At 47.6% G+C, this 20382-nt stretch overlaps 1 protein-coding gene across 3 annotated transcripts in view; it reads left to right on the top strand.

Annotated features, from left to right (window-relative positions):
• The window catches only part of MICAL2 (microtubule associated monooxygenase, calponin and LIM domain containing 2), a 137478-nt gene that overhangs the window by 43778 nt on the left and 73318 nt on the right, over positions 1 to 20382 (top strand). For all 3 annotated transcript variants that reach the window (XM_034995503.1, XM_034995502.1, XM_034995505.1), the window contains exon 2: positions 3446 to 3786. In XM_034995503.1, the coding sequence (XP_034851394.1) occupies positions 3523 to 3786 (264 nt within the window). In that variant the 5' untranslated portion in view covers positions 3446 to 3522. The remainder of the gene's footprint in view (positions 1 to 3445; positions 3787 to 20382) is intronic.

Below are 20382 nucleotides of genomic sequence, written 5' to 3'. Positions count from 1 at the left end.
CCTCGTCTGGCAGACTCTAAACACTCTGAGGCTCTTCTGGAGGAAACATAGCCTGCATGGATGTGAGAGTCATTTTTAAGGTCTTTGACTTCAACTGGAAAGCTGATTTTACAGGTTGAGACCAGACCCTTCAGAGCGGGGAGGCAGGTCTGAGGCTGGTACGAGCTGCTGGGATAGGCCAAAGGTGGTGCTCTCTGCTGTCCTGCCATCTCTCTCCACCACCCCCACCGCCCCAGGTAGCTCCCTCTAGATAAGAGAGAGCTCCTGGAGCCCCCACGCCCAGCGAGCACCCTCTGCACCACCTTTGGCTCTCCACTAGAGCCCTAAGATCAAGTTGTTCATTTTCCTTTGCGGGGAGGAGGGGCGGCAGCTGGAGCTGGAAGGAGACAGGTTCTTCCAGTTCGTAAATGATTCTCTGGGAGTCAGGTTTGGCTTGATATCTCTGACCAGTTCACCATTTTAGACAGGGAGGAGTTGGCAACTTGAAGAATTGATTTACAGAAGTATTTTTCCAAACCGGTACATTCCGCAGACACAAATCTGCCCCACGTGAGGGATGCAGCACCCATTTTCACCTCTGCCAGGCACCTCCCAGGGCTGGGCTTGCCACCACACACCTCTCTTGCTCTGCACAACCACCCCGCAAGATGGACATTATCACGTCTCTTACAAAAGAAGAAACTGAGGCTCAGCGCTTCTGTGGCTCGTGTGAGGCCACGAGGGCAGCCAGGGGCCAAACCGAGCTTTGGACTTGGGCTCCACTCGCCCTGAAGCCTGTGGCTTTCTCTGAACCCACCTGCCCGTCCCCAGAACGGACTGCAGGAGGGCAGCAGAATTCAAGTAGCTGTGGATCTCTCAGTCAGCGACCGCATCCTTTGTTCAGCGCTGGGCGCAGAGTGCCTCCAAAGATAGAGACCAAGGATGCTCCTTCGAAAACGGGTCTTGCTGTTTATGCTCTCTGGGTGGCAAGTCCTGTACCTAGGGGAGAGTTGATGAAACAGTAGGAGGCCATGTTTATGTGAGCGATGCTGAGGTGAGCACTGCAGAGGTTTGAGGAGCCGAGAGAGCCTCCAGGAGGGAATCCATGTCTTATTGGCACCTGGCAAAGCACAGGCCCCGCTCTCCACGTTTTCTGGCTTTGCTGAGGTGCGGGGAACAGAGCCGCCAGGTCAGTGCTCCTGGAGGACAGGGGCCTGGCTGAAGACTGGAACTTGGCTAGGCCTGGAGCAGGGAATGGGCCTTCAGCTGAGCACAGTGCCAGGCCCGTTGGAGACTGCTGGGGTGGAGGGGAGGAAGGGGAGGGGTCCCATGCTGTTGCCGGTGCCCCCTCGGCCAGCAGCGTCTGGGTGTCTGCCCCCAGCCGGCTGCTCCCTGCAGCTGGTGCCCATGGGGCTGCCGTACAGCCTTCGTGTGTGTGTGGGGGGCGCTCTCCTGGGGCTCTCCTGGTGGCTTTGTTCATGGCCGCCTCCCTCTCCCATGCATCTCCGCCACCTCCTCTGTGCAGAGACTCCTCTCGGCCCGCTGCTCTATCTCCTGCACCCCGCAGCCCACGGGAGAAGCCAGATCCCCTCCGTGATCTGCCCTGGATGCGCTCATCACCTCTTGTCATGAGTTTGGAACTCTAGATGCCTTGGACTTGCTCTCATTCTGCAGCTGTCCTGGCTCTTTCCAGACTCACGCCTGTATGATGTTCTTTTGCCTGAGAACTTCTATTCCCTGGTCTTCTAATGAAATTCACCTTGTTCCTAAAATTGTAGTGTTTTGGGCATCCCAGCCCCCCTCCGCCCTGTGGCTCCTCTGGACACCTCTAGGCTCTGTTGGACACCTCCTTATGTGGCTTCCATGCACCATGTTCATCTTTTAAAAGTGCTTGCCTGTTGTCTTATAATCAACTCTTTATACACCTGTCTTCCTCACTAGGCCCCATCTCTGCATCCCCAGGACCTAGGGTGATGCATGGCTCTTGCTTAGGCACCAGTAATTGTTGCTGAATGGATGAGTAAAGGATGAAGGAAGAAAGCAAACACCGTTCTCTGCTTTTAGTATTATACGGCCAGCCCACAATCCAGATGCACCCACAATAGTGTTTCTGTCTGGAGAGTGGGAAGCCACCCAGCCCAAGGGCCTTGTCTCTGTGTTTGCTGACCTCCTCCCGCCAGGCCTCTGTCTGGGGGAGCTTGGTATGCCGTATCCTCTTGTTTACCGACCCTCTCGAGCCCTCCGGACAGCTGTGCAGCCCTAGTTCCTCTATGCTTGTCTTCTTGCACTAGCTTTGGATTCTGGAAAAATAGCCATTGCTTTGGAAAATCAACCCTAACTTATTTTTGTTCCTTTGAAACTTGAGTGATTTCCCTAAGAAATGCCTAAGGTTAAAGTGGTGCAGAGAGACAGGCCGATGGCCAAAACCCAGGCGAACTATTTTCGTGATGTGAATGAATACCCATCGCATTTTTCCTTCTGTTGGCCTGAGCATTTGTTCCAAATAGCTCACAGCTTGGGCTAACAAAGCACAGACTCCTTTTGTGTGTGGGGAGGAGACCCGTGTGTGTCTGTGTCTTTTTGTCTGTCTGACTGAGGTGGATGCCGTGCTTGCAGCAGATATGAGGAGGTAGAGAGAAGTTTCGAGAAGTTGCCGTTTGTCGTCTGTATGGGGGAAGGACCTGCCCTGTAGTAGCTAATGGAGGAAGACTTTCAAGTTTGGTGTCTTAGGATAGGTGGGAAGGCCATGAAATCTAGGGAGGCACGTGCTTTGAATGTTTTGGTCTGTGCACTGTTCTGTGCTTAGATTACACTAATATTAGTCAACTAATTTACAGCACCACGAATTAAAGGTTTTCAGTGGTGCTCACAAAATCTAGTACGCTTCTCTGCTTTGTTCCCCCCCCCCTTACTAGTTATTATTTCTAGAACTATCTAGCTCATAGCAAGATTGACCAGGTAATGCTGACATCAGCCAGGCCATATCTTTGAGCAATCTGTAGTTTTTGGTTTTTTTTTTTAAAGATTTTTATTTATTTATTTGAGACAGAGAGAATGAGAGGGAGGAGGGTCAGAGGGAGAAGCAGACTCCCTGCAGAGCAGGGAGCCCGATGCGGGACTCGATCCCGGGACTCCAGGATCATGACCTGAGCCGAAGGCAGTCGCTTAACCAACTGAGCCACCCAGGCGCCCCGAGCAATCTGTAGTTCTTTACAACCAGCGAGAGGAGTGGGGTGTTGGCGGGGGTGGGGGGTGGGGGGAGAAAGAGATTGCCAGCAAGACACCATTGTCAGGTCAGAAGGGATGATTGTACATTTTCTATAGATGGTTTATGTTTAGCATTAAGTATTAATGTTTAGTATGCTTAACATCCCAAAGGAATTTTATTTTTCCCTCTCAGCACCCATTCCCCCCACCCTGCCTGCATTGCCATGGAGCTCACCTCTGCCTCCACCTACCTTTGCAGGTGTGACGTGTCTCCAGGTACTTCATGGTGTTCTCCTCCAGCCTCTCCATACCACTGTGCTACACAGCTCCTGAAACATGGGGGAAAACGAAGACGAGAAGCAGAGCCAGGCCGGGCAGGTTTTTGAGAACTTTGTCCAGGCTTCCACGTGCAAAGGCACCCTCCAGGCCTTCAACATCCTCACACGACACCTGGACCTAGACCCTCTGGACCACAGGAATTTTTATTCCAAGCTCAAGTCCAAGGTGACCACCTGGAAAGCCAAAGCCCTGTGGTACAAACTGGACAAGCGTGGATCCCACAAGGAGTATAAGCGAGGGAAGTCCTGTATGAACACCAAGGTAAGGGAAAATCCTGTGATTTCTTACCCTTGTGGGGCACGCGGGTTGGCTTGCCGGGAGTTTGGGAAGCTGTCGCCATCCTGCCATTCTAAGGTTCTTAATAGGTGTGGGCGTGTGCTAGCGTTTTGCTCTGTTGAAGATTTCCTTGGTCTGTACATGCACAGCTTATCCTGGGTGGGAGCCTCTGTCTTACCGTGGTGGCCTCAGCTACTCTTCTTGTGTCCTCTCCATGGCAGAGAGAATAAAGGCATGCTTGGCACTATCCTCCTCCTATTACCACTGCCACTGCTAGTAGCTATGATTTATTGAGCAACTTCTGCGTGCCAGGCACTTTATAAACATGGTCTTAGTGAACACCTCCATGGTCCTGTGGTCCATTTTAGAGCTATGGAAACCGAGAAGTCAATTATCTTGCTCAAGATCACATAACAAGGAGGCAACCTTGGTCTGTCTGATTCTAGAGCTTACGCCCTAAATTCCATTCCCGGGGGAGCCAACATTGTAGAAAGATGCCTTGACTTTAATTGGCTAAGAAATAGGTCTTTGGTCCTTACGGCATTTTCTCCCTCTCTCTTTCCCTTCTTCCCCCCACCCTCTTCCCCAGGATGCATTTCTGTGCTCAGGGTCACACTCGCAGTTAACCCTCCACAAGCTGATTACTTCCCCCACTGTTTGGCCATAGGCAACATTGGTGAACGTGGCCTAAATAAGCAGGGCATCACATCTCTTCTCTCACTGCGATGCCCATTGCTTAATGGGCAGCCAGAAGTCAAGACTTCCCGCTGGCCCTGGGGGGCTGTCAGCCCCGGGCAGTGGTCCAGACTGTATGTTTAGGTTAAAAGTGAGCATGCTGTATTTAGACCTCACAGGAGGTAGCTCAGCCAGAGCCCTTGGAATTTTAGTTGGTGCCAATCCCAGACAACAGGATTGAACTCTCCATGGCGATCAGGACTGTTGTGTTTTTGTTTTGGTGATGAGGAGCTGTTGAGTGTACCGTGGGATACGGTCGCTTTCCCCTGCCCCTGGGGGGACAGCTGCCAAAGTTCCTCCAAGCCTGGGGCGACTTTATGGGGCATAGGAGGAGCATTCCACCAGGCCAGAACTTCAGCCCAGAGCTCTAGCCATCCAGGCAGTGCCTGCCCATAACCTGCCAAGCTTTAGCCCTTCCTAGCAGAGACAGAAGTGTTAAAGAAAAAGGAGAGAAAGGGGTGCGACCGGTCCCCGAGGTGCTACCCCCACCTAGCTGCTGTAACTTCCCAGCTCCTCTATCACTGGGAAGCTCTTCAGACTTGGAGAGGGGGACACCGTTTGTTTTCAAAGCATCACTCTTTTCAGTAACAGCATGTGACCGCTTTCTTTTGAAAAGGTCCCATAGAAGTCAGGTGGCCGGGCTGCAAGGTGTTTTCTCAGGAAGGTTTTCAGAGACCTTATTCTATGAGGAAATGCCATGGCCTCCTGCACCCAGCAGTTTCTGGCTGTTGAGAGGACTCTCTTGGTGATCCAAGGACAGACCTGCAGAGCGAATGAGCCAGCACCGGGATGTGATGGAGGCCCGACCACCAGGAGATGTGCTTTTTTTCAAAAATCACCAGTCGGTCGGTTGCCTCTCCCTGTCTGGCCAGGCCTTATTTTACAAGCTTTGATGGGTTGAAATAGAAGAGTACTTGTGGACTCTTGGGGTTGGCAGGTCACCACTGGTGCCTGAGCTAACAAAGGGAAAGCACTAACGTCTGTAGTTAGCGATGCTGAGTTGAGAGTGCATCTTGCTCAGGAATTTTATGCCTCGTAGGAGGAGCAATAAAGACCTTTCACATGTGTGGTAGCCCATCTCCTAAGAACTATCTAGATCCTGAAGCGTGGAACACATTTGGAAATATGGTCCAAGTACGGCTCTGACTGTGTAAGGTCACTTGCACCACACGCTTGAGAAACCCAGCTCAAAGCTAAACACAAAAGGGAGTCGTTAACTTGTATAAACAAGAAGGTCCAGACAGTCTTTCCTAGCCTCTCTCCTTCCATCTATGTCTTGGACGTTTTGCTCTATGTTGGCTCCATTCTAACATCCTGTGAACAGATTTTCTCCATGTTGGTGGTCTCTAGTTCATATCTTTATAGCTCTATGACCCAAAGGCTAGACTCTCTCTCCTCCTGCTCAATATTGAATAAAATCTCAGGGAAGGATTCTGATTGGGCTGTCCCTGGACCAATTATTGTGCCCAAACCAGGAGAACTGGCTACTGTCTTTGGTAGCCCTTTCAAGCATCACATGCTTGACATGAGGGAGGAGCAGGTTCCCAAGGTCATAGAGGTGTGAGATGGATAAATAACAGGTGTCCTCTATAGGGACTGTTAATGTGCATTCCGGTTATGGTATAGTCTCTCACCATATTGGATTTGTGTGCATGGTTAATACTCAGCTCTAAGAGCCTAGAGCTTGTATTGGTGTGAGTCAAACAAAACACAGAACATGGGTCCTCTCTCTCTTCTAACATGAACAGACACTGTCTCACTCACACACCTCTTTTAGGTATCCTTGGGTTTAGTAGTTTATGCTGAGCATTAGCCAAACAAGAAATGCTGGGTATTAGCATGCACGTGGATGACCATTAATGCTAAGACATATAGCACAGGTGTGTCAGGTTATCAGGCACATAGCCAAGCTCCTGGCTAGCCACAGTTAGAGTAGAAATAAATGGAATTCAGCCAGAACCCTCACCTTTCCATTGTTGTGGACGTCTCAGCACCATCTGGAGTGGGTCTGGGCTTTAACATTTCACAAGCATGTGAGTGTGTGTGTGTGAGTGTGTGTGTACGTATATATGCATGCATGTATGTTGGCAGTGGTGGTTGGGGGAGATTGACCAGCATCTGTCTGGAGAAGAAAGCCTCTGGTGGGGGTGCCAGGGGACAGGGAGAAGGACCTACAATGTCATTAGAGCAGTGGCTTAGGTGTCAGTTGCATAATTTAACTTGGGATCATGGTTCATTATTGATTAGTTATGAGGGTTTTGTCAGGCACTTAATAATTCTTTCCTTGGGTGTGACCTGTTTTGCCAAGGATAGAGTGAACCAAGGATCAAGCCAAATTAACTCTTGTAGGACTAATATATTGTCTCTGCATCAGGGTAGTACCCCGATCAAATGTCACATCCAGTTGTGTAATGTTCCTCGGGGAAAACAGCCCAGAAGGAAAACAAAACAAAACAATACAATACAAAGTTTGACATGGGAATTACCATCATCCGAAATCTGGTCTTTTCTTTTATATGTACCTAGTGTCAGAAGGACGTATTTTGAGAGGATGTTGTGTACCATCTCTCTATTTGACAGGTGACATAGAGGGGCCCAGGAACCTGAGGCTATTGATCTGAAGCTAGCGGGTGGCTTTGTCAGGATTTGGACTCTGTTGAGTCCAATATGCTTTTTTTCATTCCTTCAGCAGATGTTTCTAGTGTTCTGTGCCTTGCTAGGCACCTGACAGGGGAGGTGGTTTGAAAGAATGAGAAGTGGCTCTGAGCAGTTTGTGAGACAGAAACATTGTTTCTGTATTTATTAACTTATTTAATCATTCATGAGGTGAATAATTTTTGAGCAGCTGCTGTGTGCCAGGCACTTGTCTCGGTACCAGTCAGCCACCAACTAGCTCTGTGGCCTTGGGCAGGCTACTTAAATCACTGATCCTCAGTAGTGTTCTCTGTAAAATGAAGATGGTCCCTCTCTCACGGAGTTGCTGTGAGCACTAACTAACGCAATCTTTGTTAAGTATTTAGAACACTGCCTAGTACATCATAAGTGATCAGCAAATGCTTAGCCATTATTTTCATAAATATCCTAAGTGTATGAGACAGGTGCGTACACTGTTTTGCAGAAGTAGAGAAAAGCAATGACTGAGCCTGACTGGAGCAATCCGAGAATGCTTCCTGGAAGAAAAGGTATGATTTGGAGCTTGACATATGAGAAGAAATTTGCTAGGCCTCACTGAGGGAACACAAGGCAGAGAGCTATATATTCCAGGGAGAGTGTGTTGCTGTGTAAGAGGAATGAAGGTGTGGGTGGGGAGAGGGGAGAGGGTGAGAGCCAGGCAGAGCAGAATAGATGGATGCAGGAGGAGACCCACAAAGAACGGCCTCCCAGGGCCAGGCTGTGAAGAGAGGGCCTCGCAGTCAAACAGAGGACCTGGGGGACCATTGAGGACGAGCCTGGATTCCCGATCCAGGGTTCTTTCTACCAGCCTCCATGGGGTTGCTCAGTGATCACAGATAACCAGTGCAGACCAGAAGGGATTTGTACATCATAAAAACATGCATGCAGGAAGTGACTCATGGACTCTTGTCACCAGCAGGAATGGGGCCAGCCTATAAAGTGAAAACTGTTGGGTTATCTCGTGAGGAGGAAATGTCTGTATTTTGTGAGCATCCAGCAGGGTCACTGCATACCTTTTGTTCCTGACGGTGACCCTTGCCCACCTCTGCCTCTGCAGTGGCTCCCAGCGGGGGGTGGCCCAGGCTTGGGGGGTACAAGTGGCTGCTGACCTTCCGAAGCTGAGCACAGCAGGAGGCAGGAAGGTGGGGTAGGGGGCAGCTGACAGGGCAGGCTGCTATCTCCTGGTCTAGATAAGCCTATCTGACATTCTGGACCTCTGAAATCACCCACCACGGCCCTCAAAGCTGGGCTCTGCCCTGCTGGCTGGGGTGCGTCAAGTACCACTCTGCCTAATACGGACAGTGGCAGGCAGCGCTGATAGAGCAGAGGACGGTCTCCGGGTATGCATTCCTGAGGGGGACTCTGACTTTGTCTGCTTACTTGTACCGGCCTCCCGGCGCTTCTGTGTTCAACAGGTTTCCCAGCCTAGATTACGACAGCTTTGTGTTCATTCCTTGTCACCACTGTCCCCCATGGATTTGGCGGGCTCAGCGTGAGTGTGTGTGCTGCACATTAGATACGAGCTTGAGTGGATCCAGTCCCCCAAATATTACCCTGAGATAAAAAGCTCTCTTTTTTAGCTGTCCTCACAGCAAGTGGTTAATTCAGGTTCCCTGTGGTTCATTTTATAAATACAGTTATAAAGATTTCTTTGTCTTTTTAAGAAAAAAACTAGTTTCCTTTTTTTAAAAAAAAGAAATGTATGCTTATGATTAAAAAAAAAAAAAATTCAAGCAGGACAAGAGCATGTACTGTGGTGAGTGTATCTTTTCCCCAGGCCTCCAGGTTCCAGCCCTAGAGGCAATCATGGGACCGTTTTCCATCTGCTTTTCCTGAAAGCCTCTACTTATGTGGGCATGTGGGCATGTGTGTGTGTGCATCCTGCCACCCACCCCCCCACCGCCCCCCGCTACTTATATTTTACTGGAAAATGTTTTGTTTACATATTGTGCACCTTGCTTTTTTCACTCAAATATATCTTGGAGATTGTTTTATGTCAGTATGTGGGGCTCTAATCCCTTTATTATTTTCATGGCTTCCCACTTCACAATTTATTCAACTGCTTTTCTCGTTCCGAGTCTCTTGCCATCTTTAGTGCTGCAGTACGTTTTCTCACCCACACTCCGAACACATGTGAAAGCATATCTGTGGGATAGTCATGAGGATTCTGAGCCGAGGGGTATGTGCATCGCATGGAAAATATCACAGGCCTTGTGGCGTCCTCCCTGGAGGTTCTTCCAGAGGACATTCCCCACCAACAGTGCAGGAGATGGCCGAGAAGAGTCCTTCTCCGAAAGGGAGCTACCATGGCAGGATATCGCCTACTGGCATCTCCTTGGCCTTGCTGGATGGGCGTTGGGATGGACGCCCCCTGAATCCTGGAGTCTGGGCTGGGTGGCTGTGAGCAGTGCCACCGAGTAAAGAGCAGTCCAGGAACAGTAAGGCAGGGATGGCTGCCCCCTCTGTAACAATCACAGCCACAACCACAACTTCGTTACTATTATTAACACCCAACAACTGCATAGTGCTTTAAGTTGAAAAATAGTTGCATATACATGGTTTTGTTCAGAGGTTTGCTTTATCTGTGACGATGAATGCTCTTTAAACGGGGAACCAATACAAGTGTATACTTTCCTTTCCGAATTTCATCAAATAATGGGAGTTTTAGAGCCCTAGTCCACGGAGGATGTATACTGCTTGTGCTGAACAGGGGCCCCTTCCTGGCCTAGCTAGCTTGTTCTCTGTGTGATTCAGTTTAAGCAAGCATCACCTCCTTCAGGGAACCCTCCTTGAGCTCTTCTTCACTTCCTCTTCTCTTATTCCATCCTCAGTCTGGGTTTGGTGCCCACTGGGGACCCCAGGCTCTGGTCCTATGAAATCTTGCTGATTGGTATCCCTCCTTGATTGCTTTTTGTGTCTCTTTCTCACTATGGGCTCTGTGACGACAGGGACATGCCTGGCTCATCCCCAGGTCTCAAGCACCCAGCTTATTTTTAAACCAGATATCAGTAGAGAGATAGTGGCTAGAGGTTCAGTGGCTATATTCTCTGATTCTCTAGGCCAATGCTGTCTAGTAGAAATATAATGCAAGCCACATATGTAATTTAAAATTTTCTTGTAGCAACATTTAAAATGGTGAAATTGATTGGAATAATATATTTTATTTACTCTAATATATCTACAATATTATTTCAACCTGTAGTCAATACTAAAGAATATTGATATATCTCATATTCATTTTTTTATTAAGTCCTAAAATCCTGTATGTATTTTACAGCTCCTCTCAATTCAGACTAGCCACATTTCAAATGCTTAATAGCCCCATGTGACTAGTGGCTGTTAAATTGTATAGTGCAGCCCTAGGCATTCCATCATACTTGTCACCTTGTAGAGCAAGGCGGCTGCTGAAGCTCCAGCCATCACATCTGTTTCCAAGACAGGAAGAAGGTAGAAGGTCCTGCTATAGCTACAAACATTGCCTTATTATGTAGGCAAAAGTGTTCCCAGAAACCCCATTAAAACCCCATGGGGGCAGGAGTTGTTTTCTATACTTGCTGATTCCCCAGCACCTAGAATAATGCCTGACAGGCAGTAGGTATTTGTTATAGGTTAGATCTTCAAAAGCAGATGCTTAGAAGGTGTTTGGAGTATAAGGTGTTCATTAGCAATCAACACCTGTGAAAGGAATGGGAGAGGAAGCAGGATTGGACAGAAGACAACTGTGCAGAAGAGAACCAAATGCCTGCAGGTTCAAGAATGAGTTTTGCAAAAGACAAAGGGTGGGGGCCACAGTTCTCCATTTAACACGTTCCACAGGTAGGAACTCAAGTAGTATACTGTATAACATAGTTATAAGAGTGTATACTTAGGGACGATAAGTTGTAAATGTAACAGTATATACATATATTCTTCAATGCATTCTATATAAAATTATATTACATAAAAGTTCTTCACCTTAAACTTCACTGCAGCTTCTTGGAAAGAAAACTCAAATACGCTCTAACTTCAGAGCCTGCTCAGAGCCTTCCGCTGTATGTACCATGTTTTATTGCCATCTGGCATACTCCCCACCTCCTCTTATGTGTCATAGTCTTAAGAGATATAAATACAGGGTAGCAAGCTGTCACCAAGCGTTTGTCCACAGGAGTTCAGCAGTGGGAAGATTTTTATTCTCCCAGCCTTTCTCTAGGAGAGAGCTGTCTAAATCTGGAAAATTCCTTTATGTCCAAATCCAGGGAAGTTTCCTTTACCCCATCACCAAGGAGCTAGCATGTTGATACTTGCCCCACAGCTGTTTGTTGCTCTATCTCTAGCTTTAAGAAAATGATTGCTTCCATTTACTTCTTTTCCCCATTCCTTATCCTTTTTTTTTAACTGTGGATATATATGAAATTTGCTATTTTAACCATTTTACGTGTACAATTCAGTGACATTAATTACCTTCACCATGTTATAGAGCAATTGCCATTTCTATTTCCAAAATTTTTCATCACCCCAGGCAGAAACTCTGTACCCACCAAGCAATAACTCCCCATCCCCTGCTCCTGCCCCTGGTAACCTCTGATCTCCTTTCTGTCTCTATAAAACTTCTATTCTAGGCATATCAGACAAGTGGAACCATGCAATATTTGCTGCTTTGCGTCTGGTCCTTGTCTCACTTAGCGCAGTGTTTCAGGGTTCACCTGTGTGGTAGCAGGCATGAGAATCTGCTCCTCTTCTTTTTCAACTTTATTAATATATTTTATTTAACCCGATATATCAAAATATCATTTCAACATGTAATGACTATAAAAGTTAGGAGTAAAATAGTTTACATTTTTTTACTAAGCTTTCAAAATATATTTTACTCATAGCACATCTCAATTTGGGGCCGAATTTTAATCAGAAATACTTAATCTATATTCAGATTCCATAAAATTTATAGTTGAGAAAGTCGACTCACACGTGCAAGTTGTTCCAACCACACTTAAGTTTTCCAATGGCTGAATTGAGTAGGAGGTGTTTTCTTTTGTTTTTTTTTTATTATGGTGAAACATACATAACATTTACCCTCGTAACTGTTTTTAAGTGTATGGTTCAGTGGTATTAAAGTGCATTTACATTGTTCTGCAACCATCACACCATCCAGCTCCCAAACCTTTTTTTTTTTTTTATCATCCAAACTGAAAAATCCCAAACTATACTCATTAATCAAAAATTGTCCACTCTCAGGGTGCCAGGGTGGCTCAGTCATTAACCATCTGCCTTCTGCTCAGGTCATGATCCCAGGGTTCTGGGATCGAGCCCTGGAATCGGGCTCCCTGCTTAGCAGGAAGCCTGCTTCTCCCTCTCCCACTCCCCCAGCTTGTGCTCTCTCTCTTTGTGTGTCTCTGTCAAATAAATAAATAAAATCTTAAAAAAAAAAAAAAAAGAATTCTCCACTCTCCCCTACCCCAGCCCCTGGCAAAGACCTTTCGGCTTTCTGCCTTTAGGGCTCTGACTACTCCAGGTGCCTTACGTAAGTGGAATCCTACAATACTCGTCCTTCCGTGACTGGCTTATTTCACTTTGCATAATGTCCTCAAGGTTCATCAGTGTGGTAACATGGGTCAGAATTCCCTTCCTCCTGAAGGTCGAATAGTTCCACATTGTATGTGTATAGACCACATTTTGTTTGTCCACTCATCGGTCGATGAACACTTAGGTTGTTTCCACCTTCTAGATGTTGTGAATACCGGCGCAGTGAACCCCGGCGTACACGTATCCGTCGAGCTCCTGTTTTCTGGGGTATCTACTTAGGAGTAGAATTGTTGAGTCCTATAGTAATTCTGTGTTCTGCTTTTGAGTAACAAACAGACTGTTTCTACCTATTTGTATTTTTTTTTTAATTGCCCTCCCTGAGTTAAATTTCCCACAATTGTTAATCCATTAGAGAAATCATTTTGAGTGTCTACTGCGTGCCAGGCACCAGGGATGCAGCAGTAAAGAGAACAGACAAAATTCCTGCCCTCTTGTAGTTTATGTTCTTCTCAGTGAGAAGCAGAGAGTAAACGTTTGTGTGTGTGTGTGTGCGTGTGTGTGTGGGGGGGGGTGTGTGTGGTAAGTGCTAGGCAGAAAATAAGGAAGAAGGCAAGGTAAAGGAGATATGAGTGTCCTGAGCAGAGGTGGGTTGCTGTTTTATATAAGGATATGCTGGGAAGGCTTCTATGTGACAGCAATATTTGAGCAGAGAACTAAAGAAAGTGAGAACATGAGCATGTGGACTCTTAGAGGGAAGAGAATTCTAGACAAAGAGAACAGCAGAAGGCACAGAGGTGCTGACAAGCGGAGGTGCTCAGTATGTTCTGAAAATAGCAAGAAGAATGTAGAGGTCAGACGGTAGCAGGTGGGGTCTAGGAAGGGGGCCCGGGGTATGTGGACCATGAAACCTCTGGGAGGACTTTGCCTTTTACTCTGAGTGAGACACAAAGCCATGGAAGGCTTTTGAGTGGAGAGTCACATGAAACTTCACCATGGAAGGGATGTGGAATCTGAGTGATCCTGGAAGGGAAGGTAGACCTGTCTCCCAACTATGCGTAACAGCTGTCTCAGGCATAAGGAATTTATTGCATCCTGTGCATGTCATGTCTTCGAGGAGCTGTGTGCGTTTCACCACAGACCAGAAGATTAGGAAAAGGCTAAAACCAGCCTTGCTGCCCAGATTCAGGCAGACCTGGTCATTCTGATTGAAAGTCTTCTTGGAAGGAATGTCCTCAGAACTTAACACTACCTGAGAAGAAGTATGTTCATTAATTTACTCTTTACTGCTAAGTGCTGGCGCTCTATGCTGGGCACCAGAGAGAAGGATGAAGACAGAGAAGAGCCCACACTTGCAGGTCTTTCTGTCCAGTTAGGAGAGAGAAACACACAAAGATAATTTTATCATGTCATCCCAGGAAGGACCTTCTGTTGTGGGTGTTGTGCTAGAACTGGGAGAGAGGAGTTGATTCTAGACAGGGTGTCAGGGAGGTGGCATTTAAGCTGCGGTCTCTAGGTGAGAAGCAGTCAGCTAGGCAAAGAGCGGGTTGTTCAGAGAGGACAGCAAGTGCAAAGGCCCTGAGGTGGGAAAGCTCTTGGCTGGTTAGAAGAAGCAGCCAAGACAGGGCTGGGGTGAGCAAAGGGGATAGTGGTACGCGGGGAGGCTGGGGGTGGCGGCAGCCAGGAGGCAGGTGGTTGAAGGCCCTTCCGTGTAGTCTGTTGTAACAATGTTGGGCTTTATTCTGAGAACTCTCTTTGACTGCTTACTAGGTATTGTGATGATGCCTCTGTTTCTTCATCTGTGAAGTGGGAATAATAAGAGCTATCATCTTACAGGACTGAGATGAAGGGTATATGTGAAATTTACCTAAAGCATTTAAAGTACCTGGTAGCGATTAGTTTCCTCCTCTTTCTTGAAACTCTCTTATTGCATTTGTGACACAACTTTCTTGATTCATTTTTGAAAGTCGTCCTTACGCTCTTTCTCCTTTTCCACAGGACATACAAGGTGTCCTCCAGGGGCTTGTATCTGACTCCTTTTGCTTCTGCTGGGGGTGCTTTCTCAGGGGGAACCTTCCCTACACTCAGCTGTCACTCCCCGTGATGATGACTCTCTACAGTCGCTACCTTCTTGAGCTCCACAACCCCACTTGGGTGCCTGTGGCTGTCTTTAGGATGCCCCTTGGGCACTTTCAAGCCACATTCACCAACTTCTTCCTGATACCTGCTTCTCTTCCCCTGTTGCTTCACTTCCCCTTCCTTTGCAATTCCATTCATGCTCAGCCCCTGCCCTCCATTCTCACCTCCCCCACTTTGGTGGCAGCAGTGACCTCTTACCCAGGTGGTCACAGTCGCCAGTCTCTCAACTCCCTTTTGCCTTTCTCCCTCTCCAGCCCAGCTACCCACCCCTGTGGAGCCATCGTCCTGAAGCACAGGTCTGCCTGCGGCTCCCTGGTGCCTGTCATACGGTCCCACCCCCAGCTTGGCCTGGTACCCTGGCTGGTCCGCCTGCTCTGGGCTCACCTGGTGTTCCAGAAGCCCCTTCCCACGTGCCCCATCCTAGCCGCACCGCGCTCCTTGCTCCCCATGCCCTCCCCATCCTGCTCTGGCCAGCCTTCCCACATGTCCGATGCCCACCACCCCCGCCCCCCGAACCCTCTCCTCAGAGGCCCTCCGCCTTGGCGGTTCCAGTGGCTGCCCCCCACCACCTCCGCCTCAGCCACCCGTCCCCAGAGCCACGCCTAGGAGTTTGCCACCAACCAGGGCTGCTCCACCTAAACTCCTCTAGAAGACTCCTCTCTAACTAACACTCAGAGCTGCTGCTCCTCTCACCAGGGGGCCCTCCCTGCACCTGCCCTCCCCCGCCCTCCCAGGTTCCCGTCCTCCCTCGCCTGCCCCGCCATCAGCCTCGCCTCTCCTTGCCTTCCTTTGCTGGCCCATCCTGGGACAATTTCTCGCTACCCTGACTGCGGGCTGACCCCGCCCTGGGAGATTGGCCTCGAACTTGGCGCCGGTGGAGGAGGGAGCAGAGTGGGTGGTCTGGGGACCCACATAGGAGGGAGGACTCTGTGCTGAGCCGCATGATGCTGCCGGGAAAGCCTTTTAAGAAAGCCTAACCAGTTGTCTAACTCCCTCCTTCCTTCATCTCCCTCTCCATCCTTCTGCCCCCTCCCTTTATTTTATTTTATTTTTTAAGATTTTATTTATTTATTTATTAGAGAGCGAGCGAGAGAGAAACAGCATGAGAGAGGAGAGGGTCAGAGGGAGAAGCAGGCTCCCCGCTGAGCCGGGAGCCCGATGTGGGACTCGATCCCAGGACCCTGGGATCATGACCTGAGCTGAAGGCAGTCGCTTAACCAACTGAGCCACCCAGGCGCCCCCCTGCCCCTTTAATCAGCCGTCCCTTTTCATGAGACTGAGGTCATCAGATCTGTTTCTTCCTCCCTTCTCAACCAAATTCTTGGGGAAGATGGTCTCTGTGCTCCTCACTCCCGTGGCTTCCCCTCCCTCCCGTTCCAGCTTCCTTCCCACCATGCTGGTAGAGATGATTGTTTTCAGGGGCCCTGGGGGCCTCGGAGGTAGCCACACCGTCACAGCTGCTGTATCCTTGCTGACTCCGTGACTTTCAGACATTGGATGTGATGGGTCACCATCTCCTTGAAACTCTTCTCCCTAAAGAGGAGCCTAGGTCAAGTCCACGAGCCCTGGTCATTGGGGGAGGGGAGGATGCACGTTCTGTTCCCTTGCAAGGAATTGTAAACCTGAGTATCACCAGCTCCACGTTCTTCCAGGGTTTTCATGCCTTCTTGGTGGGAAGGGTTGCCATAAAGAGCACATCATTGACCTTCCCGCTGCCGCTGCTGCTGAACTCAGCGACAGGTGTGGGCAGCATGGATTAATAATCCCTGCTAGTGCTGCAGGAGACTCTTGTATTTCCCTGCTCGGATATACCACGGCGCTCCAGATCGTACTGAAGGACTTATCCTTTATTAGAGTTTAGTGATGCATCACAATGGGATTAAGTGTTTCTGCTCAAGAAGCAGTTTTGCACCTAGCCTCTCACTTGATTCGCCTACTAACTCTGTGAGGTAATAAGGGCTGGTGTTACCTATCCCAGCTTTATAGATGGGGAACCTGAGCCTGAACGGGATTAAAGGGCTTGCCTAGAATTTCGTGGGATAAATGGAAGAATGCAAGAATGTTCAGAACCAGGGATCCCAGACTGCAGTGCCCAGTTAATTGACCTTTGTGTGAGGACCTCACCGTAGGCACTGACAGTGTGAGAAATATGAAATCCATTGTACCTCCAACCACACTATTTCGTCAAAGATAGGGTGGAGGGGAATGTTGGTGCTCAGACATCATTCTTACCATTATTTTCAAAGGAAATCCTGTCTGGGGGCACCTAGGTGGCTCAGTCGGTTGAACATCGGGCTCTTGATTTTGGCTTAGGTCATGATCTCGGGCTCGTGGGATCGAGCCCCACATGGGGCTCTGTGCTTAGTGCAGAGTCTGGTTAAGATTTTCTCTCTCCCTCTGCCCCTCCCCCTGCTGATGCTCGCCCTAAATAAATAAATAAATAAAATTAAAGAAAAAAGAAATCCTGTCTGAAATATTTAAGGTGGACAACAGTATTAATTTGTATTTATGCATTCATGGTTTTAGAATTTCACAGTTGAGTGTTTGCTTATTAGATGTTCTCAGTTCATGTTCTGGTACCATGAAGCTCTTTTGATGGTTGTAGTATTTTGAAATTTGGGGTCAAAGATGGCATTTGCAGTCTTATATCAGCTTCAGCATCCAATTTATTTTGTTTTATTTGCACAAATTTAAAAATAAGGGGTTCCAAGTAAATGGGTTTTTAACAGCTTGCTTTGCGATCTCTCTATATTAATCTAGTAACTCAAGCGTGTAGTAGGTAGATCTGTCTAACTTGTTTTAAAGATTCAACTTTGAAACCCAATTTTTTTATCTGTAAAGTGAAGGTAATATTACCCCCTTCAAGGAGTTGTTGTAAGTAGGAAATGCAGCCGCTTAGATGAGAGCCCACAATGTTATGAGCATTCAGTAAATGCAAACTTATTATTTTGCCGTACAGGTTTGAGGAAAAGGTTTACAAGTGTCCTGCATGCTGGGGATTCATGGCAGTGCCGCTCTCTGCTCTGTGGTGTTTTGGGTTTGGGTTTTTTTTTTTTTTTTTTTTTCTCAGAGCAGTTTTAGGTTCACAGCAAAATTAAGGGGAAGGTACAGAGATGCTTCACCCATGCAGCGCCGCCCCCATATCCTCCCCCGCCACGAGAGTGGTAGATTTATTACAACTGATGAACCCACACTGACACATCCTCATCTCCCAAAGTCCATATTTACCTTCGGGTTCATTGTTGGTGTTGTTCATTCTGTGGGTTTAAATGATGATGTCATGTATCCGTCATTATGATATCATACAGAATATTTTCCTGTCCTAAAAGTCCTCTGTGCTCTGCCTGTTCATCCCTCTCCCCACCTTCCCAACCACTGGCAACCATGATCTTTTTACTGTCTCCACAGTTTTTTTTTTTTACATCCTTTTCCAAAATGTCACACAGTTGGAATCATACAGTATGTAGCCTTTTCCGATCAGCTTCTCCCACTCAGTGATATGCATTTAAGTCTCCTCTCTCTCTTTTCCTGGCCTCATGGCTCATTTCTTTTTGGGGCTGAATCATATTCCATCATCTGAATGTAGCAGAATCTATCCATTCACCTACCGAATGGACATTTTGGTTGCTTCCACATTTTGGCAATTATGAATAAAGCTGTTGTAAACATCCCTGTGCCGGTCTTTGTATGGACATGAGTTCTCAACTTCCTTGGGCAAATACCAAGGAGCCCGATTGCTCCTTGGTCATGTGGTCAGAGTATGTTTAGTTCTATAAGAAACTGTCAGACTGTCACCCGAAATGGCTGCACCAATTTGCATGTCCACCAGCAATGCGTGCGCGTTCCTGTTCTCCATCCTCGTCAGCCCTTGGTCTGTCCGTGTTCTAGATTTTGGCCCCTCTAATAGCCATGTAGTGTTATTTCATTATTGTTCTAATTTGCATTTAATTTGCATTTCCTTAAAGACATGTGATGGTGAATATCTTTTCATGTGTTTGTTTGCCACCTGTTATGTTGTGAGGTTTGCTTAATTTTCAGGAGTTTGTGAACTTGGATGGTGGAAAATTTTTATTTTCACTCACCTCTAACTGAAATGTAGCATTGTTTCCAGTCATGAATGTGGGCAGCAAACCTGTGTTAGGAGTCCTGTGTCTTTATCACCAATAGAAATCACAGGTGTTTCCATTTATCCTCTTGCTTGTTTCAGGTTCTTCAGACTCTCGTTTACACTTATTATTTGGAAATCATGTAAGGTATTAGATCTGTGGCTAGATCTTATTATTTAATATATTATTAGATATGTTCAATGTGTTAACATTTTGTTTTGTGCATTTTAAGATGTTATTCTAAGAAGGTGTCTATGGGCTTCACCGGATTGCCAGAGTGACCCATGGTATATAGAGGACCCCTGGTCTGATGAAACAGAGCTAGGAACTAGGGATCAGGAGCTGTGTGGGGTCTGCCTGTGCACGCCAGCGGGCCATGCTGGGAAGAGCCTGGGTGCGACCCAGGTCAAACCTCAGCTCCTTCACTTCCTAGTTTGTGACCCTCGGTCAGTCACTTGAGTGGCTTGAGTCCCAATTTCCTCTTCTCTAAAACAGCAATGTTAAAACATACCTTACCAGCTTTAGCACCTCATAAAGAATCATTGCTAGCACAAAGGAAGTCCTCAAAAGCATTAATTCCTCTCTCCCACCCTACTCTGCTCTGTCTCCTCTTGTGTGACATGCAAGGTTCTAGCAGATGGCCGCTTTAAGACCTCTTGCAAATGTGGTGTAACTCTGTGTCTTTGTTTTAATTAAGGCCAGACCAGGTGGTCCATTGTTCAAGTCCGAGCTGGGGTCTTAATGCCCCGTAGGAGTGCCAGGCTCCTTTCCTGGAGCAGCAGTGAGAAGCCCAGGCTCTCAGACCTTTCTTGGCCCTTCCCCTGTGCACCTTGGCTTTCTCTGGCTCACCTCCAGGCTGACTCACAGGTTGGGAATGCGTAGGCTGATCTCCCTGGCGTGCCTGTGATCGGGCCTTTGGCGTAGCATGTTCTAAGAACAGTGCCTACACTTAGTGTCTGGAACAGCTGATAGCAGGCCTGGGAAACCCATTAATCAGTGTCCTCAGCGGCTCCGCAGACCCTCGGGGCTCGCACTGCTTCTCCGTCTGTTGTTTCAAGCCAACTGTTCTTAGGGGGAAAGCATAGCCTATTGTTATCTTGGTGATAAGGTGCTAAAGTGACAGAATGCTTCATTATACAGGAAGTTAGGAGTATGGGGGGAAAGTAGCTAGATGCCATCATGACTCCATATCCTCCTTTTTTGTTTTTCTTAATTAAGCACTGAATCAAAAAAAGACTTTGTGGTCACTGAGTTCAGACGACATGTGTTGTGGTTTTATTTTCTGTTGTTTAACTGTCCTGGGCCTTGGAACCATATTCTGTTCCAACTCAGTTTGCAGAGTAGGTGAAAATGTATGGCATGCCTGGCTGACCATTGCACTATTTGTTAAAAAGACTGCCAGAGTCTCAGCCTCACAGACATCCATTTGGAA

Source organism: Mirounga leonina, unplaced genomic scaffold (genome assembly GCF_011800145.1).
Source record: "Mirounga leonina isolate KUSES-001 unplaced genomic scaffold, KU_Mleo_1.0 Mir_92, whole genome shotgun sequence".
Taxonomy (NCBI): domain Eukaryota; kingdom Metazoa; phylum Chordata; class Mammalia; order Carnivora; family Phocidae; genus Mirounga; species Mirounga leonina.
Note: the sequence above shows the minus strand (reverse complement) of the source record. Positions and strands in the feature narration are given on the sequence as shown.